Source organism: Octopus bimaculoides, chromosome 9 (genome assembly GCF_001194135.2).
Source record: "Octopus bimaculoides isolate UCB-OBI-ISO-001 chromosome 9, ASM119413v2, whole genome shotgun sequence".
Lineage (NCBI taxonomy): Eukaryota > Metazoa > Mollusca > Cephalopoda > Octopoda > Octopodidae > Octopus > Octopus bimaculoides.
This window is the reverse complement of record NC_068989.1, coordinates 16852266-16864058: the sequence shown is the minus strand read 5'-3', so window position 1 is coordinate 16864058 and position 11793 is coordinate 16852266. Positions and strand designations below refer to the sequence as shown.

Here is an 11793-nt window from a genome sequence, read left to right as displayed (position 1 = left end):
ATATATATATATATATATATATACATATATATAAAGCCTAAAACTTTCATATTTATGTATATACATGCATGTATGTCTTGACATCACATGATGGCTGTAAACAAACCTCACTATCATACAAGCAATGTTGTTTTTTCCAGTCTTCCCTGAAAAACATGTTTGGCTATGAGGAAATATTACCTTACTTGGAAACAGGAGAGTTAGTGACTGGAAGGATATCTGTCTGTAGAAAACCTGCCTCAACAAATTCTGTTTGATCTATGCGAGCATAGAAAAGTGGATGTTAAAACAATAATGATGATAATGAACTGTATCCAATACCTGAGTGTTTTGTGTCTGTCTTCATCTACTTGAAAGAGAGAGACACAAGATAATGAAGTCCTCAATATATAATGCTCATGAGAAGTGATGGTCTTCACCTTGGATTTAACAAAAGCGAAAACACAATGGCAAATGATGTTTCTGGATATGCACAGATAATTATCATTTCTTATTCAGTAGTTTAACTTATATAATATTAAACAATCTGAAGCTAGGGCTATAATTTACAAGTATATGTAGACTTCATACATGGTTGTATGATGTAATTTTTATAATAAATTAAGGAATAGGATTCAATTGGTTAGGTAAAATTATATATCAACAGTTTATCAGTATAGAAATATAGTAAGATTTACACTGTTATCTCTCTATTTTTAAAATATCCTCTGTATCATATTCTGTTTTTATGTTATTATTTCAGAATACCAAATGAAGTTGGCATATTATTATGCAAAGGCTTAAGGAAGATGCTATACCAAACTTATGCAACTTTGTTTATTTAAATTCATGGTAGAATTCCTGTGGAATATTTACTTGAACTGACATTAAAAGCAAAATTTCCCAACTTTTGCTGCCTAGAAAAAGTAATAGATGATTTGAGATTCTAATGAAACTTGAGAAAACTTTACAAAGGAAATCACAGTATCTTCAGATACTGACAAAGATATCAGTTGATGGAAGTAAACCAGTAGAAATATTTGTACTGGTCAAAATATAAAAGTAAAAAGAAGAAAAATATCCTTATATTGTGGTGAAAAAAGAAAAAGTATAGAAAAATGATTTATGAGAGGAACTTAAAAGATTGATTTTTTTTTTTTTTTTACTGGAGAGATGCCAAAAGAGATAGTGAAAGCATTATACCATTGTGATATCTGTGGTATATCATTCTCTCAGAAAGGTAACTTAGTTACTCACAAACGTGTACATACTGGAGAAAAACCATATTACTGTAATATCTGTGGTAAATCATTCTCACAAAGTCATGCTTTAACTAAACACAAACGTATTCATACAGGAGAGAAGCCATATAACTGTGATATCTGTGGTAAGTCATTCTCTGTAAAATGTAACCTAACTACTCACAAACGGATTCATACAGGAGAGAAGCCATATCACTGTGGTATTTGTGGTAAATCATTCTCTGAAAATGGTGTCTTAACTAAACACAAACGCATTCATACAGGAGAGAAACCATATCGTTGTGATATTTGTGGTGAATCATTTTCTGAAAATGGTATCTTAACTAAACACAAACGCATTCATACTGGAGAGAAGCCATATCACTGTGATATCTGTGGTAAATCATTCTCACGAAATGATCACTTAACTAGGCACAAATACACTCATACAGGAATTAAGTTATACAACTGTGATATCTGTGGTAAATCTTTCTCTGAAAATGGTGTCTTAACTAAACACAAGCGCATTCATACAGGAGAGAAACCATATCACTGTGATATTTGTGGTCAGTCATTTTCTGAGAGTAGTACTTTAACTATTCACAAACGAATTCATACAGGAGAGAAACCATATCACTGTGATTTCTGTGGTAAATCATTCTCTCATACAGGGAACTTAAACAAACACAAATATGTTCATACAGGTTAAAACCATATAACTATTACAATGAAAGTAAACAAACAAAGTTTGTTCTTTTTTTTTTTAGAAGCGTTGAGCTGTATTAGAACTTATAAATTTAGCTTCATAAATTCAACTTCATGAAGCTAAATTTATAAGTTCTAAAATTGCAGAAGAATTCGTTGCTGGGCAGTTTAGTTTAATGGTAAAACACTTGATGCATAATCACAGAGATGTGAATTCGAGTCTCACGGTTGGCCAGTAACGTATTTTTCTGCAATAAATGGATACGTTATCCTGATCACGCTATTTATAGCATTATCACACGTTTGAGAAATAAATTTATTTCTGCATCTTACATATAACTATTGTGTTAGGTCAGATTCTCTCTCTCAAAAAAAAAAATGCATAAATAAACTACACAGAAATATATCAAATTTTGTTCTATGAAAGAAATATAATTCACAATAAATGCATTCAGATGGGAATGAACATGTAACAGTATAACTACTTTCAGACACTTTTTTTGTTTTTTATATAACAACTATATATTTGTGAGAAAACTTACCACACTGATATTATGAATAAAAATATTCTTTCAGAATACTAATATATATTGCATCTAACATATTTCCAGAAGAGAAATAAAATACTACTTATTTATTTGAGATTGTAGGTAAATTCTTTGAGAAATATATAATGATATAAACATATAACAGTTTATTTATATTCTAGATATTATATATTCTTTCATGTGTCTTATATATGCTATTGTTGACATTTCATTATGTATGTACCCCCACAAACAAATGATTCTGTTGTTCCTAAGATCTATATAATTTTGTTACATAGGCATGGATGTGGAGTTTGCTGGTAACGTGATTTCAGGTTTCATCTCTGTGTGACATCTTTATCAAATGTCTTCTTCCAGTGCTTACAATCTGTCATTGTCTGAGAAAAACATGGATGTCATGTAAGCAATATCTTGTAGCTCTACACTTTCAAAGCCTTGTGACATTAGGAAAGATGTCCAACAACAGAAACCATGTCAAAGCTGACACTGGAACCTGATGCAGCTCTGCAGCTCGTCAGACCCTGTCAAACTATCTTATCCATACCAGCATGAGAAATAGACATCAAATGATGATGATGATGTAGGATTTTAAAAAACCCTTGCTTGAAAAACATGAAAGAATTGACAACAGGAAGTCCATCTAGTTTTAAAATACTGCATCTGTAAAACTCTGTCCAACCTGTGTTGGCATGGAGAAATAAATGAACAAATATTTCCTTTTATTACATGATTCCTTTGTGACATGATGGCAAAGCTAAATGTTAATTTGGAAGTATCAGTGTAACATTTAACTTAATAAAAATGCAAAGTGGTTGGTACAATTTGTGAATCATCATCTTCGTCAATATCCATTTTGGTTAGACATGTCTGTCATACAAGTTATTGCCATGTTTTTTCAAACTTGTGTCTGCTACCCAAAATTGTGACCACATCACTCTGAAATTTAAATAAAGCTGTTTTATCTTGAAATTATTCTTTTCTCATTTTATATGTAGAAGATCTAATTAAAACTTGTACTGATCATAAATAGAATTAAGACTTGCATATTTATCCAAACTGATCTTCAATTGTTTACTTTAAAGCTATATAATTTGTTGATGTTATTTCATATTAATTATTAAATATTAGAGATTGTAAGATAATTTAGTATATAATAAATGATAATAGCAGTAATGTAGTCAATATGTTGACAGTAGTAACCTGGAAGCAATGTAATATAATTAATTCATGATGCAATTAAAATGTGACACATATTGTCTTTATGAGTGAGATATAGTCCTCTCACTTGTCTAGGTGAGTTGAATTCTGAATAAGAACAGACTCAGACTGTAATGACCCATCAAACCTATATTTGTGACAATCTAGCCCCATCATCTCAAAGACAGAGAAACTGTTCATATCAAGGAAGTAATCTTGTACTTCACCCTCTCTAGTTTTGGACAGCATGCAGTTAAAACCTTTCAGAATCACCACAAATAATAGATCTTGCTATCAGATGAGTTTTCCTAGTGACCTAGTGACCAACATAACTAAATCTGCATCTCCAAAACTGACCTTTTTCAGAAACAGGAAATTCTTCAATTCTAATCAGTTATTAATCTTCTATAAAAAGGCTTAAACACATCTTATACTCTTTGAGTAAAATCGAGGATAAACTTACTTATTTTATCTATTATTATACTAATTGAATTTTACACTCAGAGTAGATGAATAGCTTGTGAGAGCTGTACAAGCAATATCAAAAAGTGCAGTCAGTAAGGTGAGAGTAATGTACATAGTGATGAATTCAACATGAAGGTAGGGATACATCAGAGGTCAATCGTCACTTCACTTCCAAGCCATAACAGAAGGGTTTGAGACTTGCTACTCTTGAGAATTCATGTATATGTGACCTAGTTCTTATAGTTGAATCAATAGCAAACTTGGAAAAGAAATTCCTAGCTTGAAAACAAACCAAAGCTACTCCCAGCCCTACTATTGGGGCTCGAAGAAGAAATAACGATATTAGAGGCCTCAAAAATCCACCAGCTGAACTGGAAGGGGCAAGGCCTCGTGGTCATCATCTAAGCGGCGCCACAGACCCTAGAAAAGATCGTGGAAATATATACCTCGGAGAAGAAAGCACCTTACGGGTAATGGTGGAGGGGAGAAGACCCCGGTGCTTCGAATGTGGACAGAAAGGCCACATTTGGGCAAACTGTCCTACCCGTAAGGTCGACTTTGCCTTTCATCCTTTCGGGGTCGATTAAACAAGTACCAGTTACGCACTGGAGTCGATGTAATCGACTTAATCCCTTTGTCTGTCCTTGTTTGTCCCCTCTATGTTTATCCCTTTGTGGGCAATAAGGACATAAATATCACCCAGAGGCACCCGCTCTGGATGAAGGAATTAGAGTTTAAGTTCTCATATATCTGAGCACTATTCCGTGGATATCTATATCACACTTGCTTCGAGTTCTCCAAAATACTGTATCTTTGTACATGTTTACTTTCCCCTCGCTTTTGCTGCTACGTAAATAATAGCATCCTGACGGTGTCATTTGTTTGTAGTTCACTACGAAAGGATGGCCGGACTCGTTGTTTGTTTAAATATTTTTCTTTCTTTTTTTTGTATTCCTAAAAAATTAAAATTCTGATAAAAAATAATTATGGTGATCCTTCGTTTTGACTCGCAAATGACCTACGTAATGCACTTATTTCAGCGGGCGAAGTTAAGAGTCTTTAATTCATGTTTGGTACTCAAACTTATAGCACTGATGTCATCCACTAGAGTGGGGTATTAGTTTCAACTTCACCGCCTACCTAGTCTGTTGTAATTAGTTTTGCTAACGAAATATCATGTGTAATAGTTATCTCAGGTTACGGTATATAAGTGTTCTTTAAACAGTTGTATTTCGCTATACAACCACACCATTCCGTGCGCTTTTCCTTTCCCCATAATAGCTAGGGATATCAGCGACCAGATCAACTTTTAAAAGAATGCAGGACAGCCCTTAATGTCTGTGGATACATGTAGTATCCTGCATGTTTCAGAATTAGTGTTACATCATTTGCATTATTATATATTTCAATTAGCCATGAAATACCTGATAGTTTAAACACTGTGTACTTTTCTACGCTTTGTTCTTTCATTTGGACTACACACGCACGTATATGTACAGAACTGAAAACGTCTACAGTGTCTCGTGAACTGGACCCATTCTGCAAGACGCATTTTAATAGTAAGTAAAAAATATACCTGTTATATATAAACAGTATTCTATCATATCAAGAAAGCGAACCGTAATAGATTACCAGGACATTTCTCGGCTTTTAAGAATTCTCTGAGAATTAATATGGGAGATGTTAATAACTTGAACACTTCTAACACAATTGTTTTTACCAATACAAATACAGTTAAACAGACATACAGCAATGAAAAATCTTTACGAAGTAAAACCTTTTCTGTGCAAAGATCATCACACAGAAATGTTCCAGAATTTTGCTGTGAGATTTGTAAGAAAACATATCCTTCAAAACATGAAGCCTTCAAACACAAAGAAACACACAAGGAAAACCCCTATCATTGTGAAATGTGTGGGAAATATTTTGTTTCACGGACGAAATTAACAAAACACAGAAGGATTCACACTAGGGAAAAACTTTTCCTTTGTAAAATTTGTGGGAAATCTTTCATGAAGAATTCGAATCTTGTTGTTCACATACGTAGTCATACTGGAGAAAAACCCTTTAGCTGTGAAATATGCGGGAAATCTTTCGTGGACAATTGTTATTTAAAAAAACACAAAACATTACACACAGGAGAAAAACCGAATCGCTGTGAGATATGTGGCAAATCTTTCATTAGTAGTTCGAATCTTGTTATCCACAAACGTAGTCACACTGGAGAAAAACCTTACTGTTGTAAAATATGTGGAAAATCTTTTGCCTCTAATTGTCACTTAAACAGACACAAACGCTTACATTCTGGTGAAAAACCATACTGCTGTGATATTTGTGGGAAGTCTTTTGTCTCAAATGGTAATTTAAGCAGACATTCAAGGATACACACGGGGGAAAAACCTTATCGTTGTGTAATATGTGGAAAATCATTTACCACTCACAGTCTTTTAAAAACGCATGCAATGACACACACTGGTAATAAGCCTTATAATTGTGAAATTTGTGGAAAATCATTCGTTAGAAATTCTGATCTTGTGGTTCACAAACGTAGACACACTGGAGAAAAACCATTTCATTGTAAAATATGTAGCAAATCTTTCATATCCAACAGTGAATTAAACAGGCACAAAAGAATACATACTGGAGTAAAGCCGTTTCAATGTCAAGTATGTGGCAAATCATTCTTTAGTAATTCAAAACTTGTTTACCACAATCGAAGTCACACTGGTGAAAAGCCCTATCGTTGTGAAATATGTGGAAAGCCTTTTGTTTCTAACTCTAGTTTGACAATACATAGAAGAATACACACTGGAGAGAAGTTGTTTCACTGTGAAACGTGTGGAAAATCATTTGTCTCCAATGGTGATTTAACAAAACACAAAAGAACGCACACTGGAGAGAAGCTGTTTCGCTGTGAGATTTGCGGGAAATCTTTTACCCAGAGTTCTAGCTTTGTTATTCACAGAAGAATACACACCGGAGAAGAACCTTATCATTGTGTAACGTGTGGGAAATCGTTTATCAGCAGCAGTATCTTAAAGACACACAAGCAAACACACTCAGGAAGGAAGCCTTTCAACAGAAAAAAGTGAAAGAATCATTCTGTTGCAAATTTAAACTCATAGTCCACAACTGGTACACACTGAAGAACATTTGGCATGGAGAAATGATTCCCTTAAAGTTCTCAACTACATACACACACATATATATATATATGTAATAATAATATTAGGGACAAAATCCAAAATTACAGGTAAAAACTCAATTAAAATCAATTTATAAAAAATTAAAATTAAATCGAGCTTTATAGATTAAAATATATAGTTTTAGGGAAAATAACCAAGTTTCAAGAACTCATCGATGAGTTCTTGAAACTTGGTTATTTTTTCTCTCTCTCTCTCTCTCTCTCTCTTTCTCTCTCTCTCTCTCTCTATATATATGATCAGTACATGTGTGGTAGGGTGGAGTGAAAATAAAAAATTGTGGAAATTAAAAATGCCTGAGGGCTAAAATGTTGCTATATTTCATTACTAGAAAAATGCTAAATTTTCGCTGAAATCAATGAAGGGCATTTCCTCCCTCGTGCCCCCCTAAACTCCAAAAATGGGGATTTTTGTAATTTTTTACAATTGCGAAGTTTGAGGGAGTAAATGTCCTTGACTGATCTAAGATAAAATTCAGCATTTTTCTACTAATCAAATATAGCAACATTTTAGCCCTTAGGTATTTTCAATATAGCAAGATTTTAGGTCTCGGACATTTTCAATTTCCACAATTTGCTATTTTCACTCCACCCCAGATTTCATAATCTATATACCCACACTCACATACATGTGTGTTAGGGTGGAGTGAAAATAAAAAATTGTGGAAATTGAAAATGCCTAAGAGCTAAAATGTTGCTATAGTTGATTAATAGAAAAATGCTAAATTTTCACTTTGATCAGTGAAAGACATTAACTCCCTCAACCTCTTCAAACACTGCTATTGTAAAAAAATTTTCAAAACTTCCCCATTTTCAGAGTTTAGGGGGCTTGAGGGAGTAAGTGCCCTTGATTGATTTCAATGAAAATTTAGTATCTTTCTCATAATCAAATATAGCAGCATTTTAGCCCTCAGGCATTTTCAATTTCCACATTTTAAAAATTTTCACTCCACCCTTCTGTGTGGTAAGACATTTGTTTCCCAACTACATGACTAGGTTTAGTTTCACTGCATGGCACCAGGAGCAAGTGTCTTCTACATTGGCCTTGTGAGTAGATTTGGTAGGCTGAGGCTGAAAGAACCCTGTCGTGTGTATGTGTATATATAATATATATGTGTGTGTTTGTCTTCTCCCCACACACACTGCTTTATCAAAACTGAAATGTTTTTCTGTTATTGATGTTTTACCCCAGATTAAAAAAATTCTCTCTCAAACATTACTAGCAAACTTTGTCAGAACCACCTTTCCTTCTTTAACACTTTGTTTTGATATCAATCCATGTTAAATAATTTTGGAAATAAATTCCTATTTTCAAGTTGTATCTTAACTTTGTTAAATGTCTTTGAAGATCCTGTTGAGAGATGTGAGTTTGTGTACATAAATACACACGTATAGACACAGAGAATATCGCTGTCACATTCATATATATGTACATGCATAATGTTATATATACAGAGAAAGATGGAATCAGAATCGTCGTCATCATTTAACGATGATTTGACAAGAACAGATGGGCCAGAGAGCTCCGCCAGATTCTAAGTCTACTTTGGCATAGTTTCTACAGCTCTGCACACTTCATAATGCCAACCACTTAATAGAGCACACTGGGTACTTTTTATGTGGCACCTGCACATGTGAGTACTCGTAAGGTAAGACCCCTCAACTGAGTGGGTACTGGAGGAATAGAGATTCATATTTTTTGTTGTTAATAAAAGTTTTGTGAAATATATGTGCATCTGTGCGTGCACACACACACACACACACACACACACACACATACAGAGGGAGAGAAGGGAAGTTACAAACTGAACCAGAAGTTATGTTACAGACAGACAGATTCCGGTTTTGCTTAGTATAAATTAGGGAAAGGACATATGGCTCCCTTTTCAAGCACAGAGAACAAAGAACAAAAGGGTTACCCAAGACAAGAAAGGAAGGTTGGCAATCCTACAAGTCATACATACATACAAAACACCTACAGGTGGGGGAGGTGGGGCTTAGCTTTATGCAAGGAGATGATGGGGTTAAAATATAGTGGTTGTGGTGGTGAATCAGCAGTTTCTTGTAGAGTATCTGCTTATATAATTTACAAAACCCTAAAGATAGTAAGTCCTGTATCTTGATACCCCTTAGGCTGTTGTATACGCCTATGTTTTAAAAACAGTAATCATATTGCTTCATTGATAGTGTAGGTGGCTGTTTTGGTATTTTCAATCTTTTTGCTGGTTTATGAAGACATCCATACTTGAATAATGATTTTTTGGCAACACACTTTCTTGACTTTAAGATCAAGTCTTCTAGTTCTATTACCAATATTTTGAATAAATATTATCTGGAATCCAATATTACAAGCAAGCAAATGGTGTGTGAAACCAGGGGGTTTCAAACTTTTTGACTTCCGGACCCCTTTATATTTCAGGCTTTACCTTATAAACACTTATGAAATTTATACATAAATATTTGCTTAAAATAACATATAGTTTTACATTTATTTATTTAACAGTATTTAACAAACAGGTTTATTGTCAATTAAAAGATTTCGATTAAAAAACATATATAAAATCAAATTGCCCATAAAAAGTATTTGCTGTCCACGGACCCCGTCTTGTCCTTGCGGACCACAGTTTGAAAACCCCTGTGTGAGACTATTATCTTTTGAGAGAAGAATGTTCCACAATGTTCTGCTTGTATTATGGCACTGAAATAGAAATAGGTCTTTGGAGTTAACTGATACTTTATCACAGCCACCACAAGATATAACTGGTTGAAATATATGTTGGAAGGTGTGTTTACCTGTCTGTGTTGGCAATCTAGCTCTTGCTGTTATTTTATTAAATATGGAAATGTTGGCTAAAATAAGAATGTCTTAAGTTAGACAGAAATATAGTATTAATTCCAGGATGAGAACTACTAATTTTTCTGGCGTCTTCTATCTGCAAAATTACAAAGGATATTATCAAAATCGATTTTTCCTGGCAGTATGCATTCTTAATAAATCAACAAATCTGATTTAAGACATGGATGAGAAAACCTGTCAAGCCAAGTGAAATTGTAATCATGGCTGATGCTGGTGTCCCATAACTGGTACATAAAAAGCACCATATAAGCACTGAGCCTCACAGAGGCAATGTGATTGATGTCAGTGTCATGCAACCGGCACATGCTGGACCAGGTGATGCAAGCTATGGAGGGAGTTATAGTCCAATTAATTAGGAACATAATTAGACTAGATGAAATACAGTTTGGCTTTGTGCCAGTGAGAAGTACTATCAATGCTATATACATTGTCAGGTAACTGCAAGAGAAATATTTAGCTAAGAATAAGGCCATTGTACTTGGCATTGGTTGATCTGGAGAAAGTCTTTGACAGAGTGTCTCACTCTGTGATATGGTGGTCTCTGGGAAAGCTAGGGGTGGACAAATGTCTTGTGAAAGCAGTACAGGCCATGCACAATAGTGCTGTTAGTAAAGTAAGAGTTAACCATAAGTACAGTGATGAATTTAGTGTACAGGTAGATGTTCACCAAGTCTCAGTCCCCTCCTATTCATCGTCATCCTCCACGCCACAACAGAGCAATTTAAGACTGGAAACCCTTGGGAACTAGTGTTTGCTGATGACCTTGCTTCATATCAGAATCTGTAACAGAACTACAAAACAAATTTTGGGTGTGGAAACAAAACATGGAATCAAAGGGCCTTAAAGTTAACTTAGCACCTACCAAGGTCCCAGTAAACAAGAAATCAGACAGGACCCACTCCAGGTAAATGGCTCTACTCAATATGTAGGAAAGGTGTCGGTAGGAATTCCATTTGGTGTACCCAATGCAGGCTATGGACACAAAGAGGTGCAGTGGAATAGTAGGAAGGTTAACGGAGAAAGTGGTGTTTGTATATGGGAGATGTACAGGAGCCATAAAGTCTACAGACACACAGGAAATTGATTTCCTTAAATGCCCTGGAGGCTGTTTAGAAGTAGAGGGATAATTTCTGCTACTGAGGTGACCTAATTAGCAATGTCCGTCGAGCCAAGGCATTATACAAAGTGACGGTAAATAAACATTTGCTTAAAACTTCGATCGCTGTTCTTCTTTCATCTTGCACACTGGCAGCCAACACCTTAACAACCATTACATACATACATACATACACAGACACACACACACACATACATATATATAAGATTGACCAGTGACCGGTCTATATCATCATCATCATCATCATCATCATCATCGTTTAACGTCCGCTTTCCATGCTAGCATGGGTTGGACGATTTGACTGAGGACTGGTGAAACCGGATGGCAACACCAGGCTCCAGTCTGATTTGGCAGAGTTTCTACAGCTGGATGCCCTTCCTAACGCCAACCACTCAGAGAGTGTAGTGGGTGCTTTTACGTGTCACCCGCACGAAAACGGCCACGCTCGAAATGGTGTCTTTTATGTGCCACCCGCACAAGCC

At 34.9% G+C, this 11793-nt stretch overlaps 1 protein-coding gene across 1 annotated transcript in view; it reads left to right on the top strand.

Annotated features, from left to right (window-relative positions):
• LOC106869647 (zinc finger protein 91) overlaps positions 1 to 8658 on the top strand; it is a 12325-nt gene extending 3667 nt beyond the window's left edge. Inside the window, exons 2-3 of the mRNA XM_052970322.1 lie at positions 743 to 1924; positions 5729 to 8658. Coding sequence (XP_052826282.1) covers positions 1153 to 1924; positions 5729 to 7227 — 2271 coding nt within the window. The 5' untranslated portion in view covers positions 743 to 1152 and the 3' untranslated portion in view covers positions 7228 to 8658. The remainder of the gene's footprint in view (positions 1 to 742; positions 1925 to 5728) is intronic.
• The last annotated feature ends 3135 nt before the right edge of the window (positions 8659 to 11793 follow it).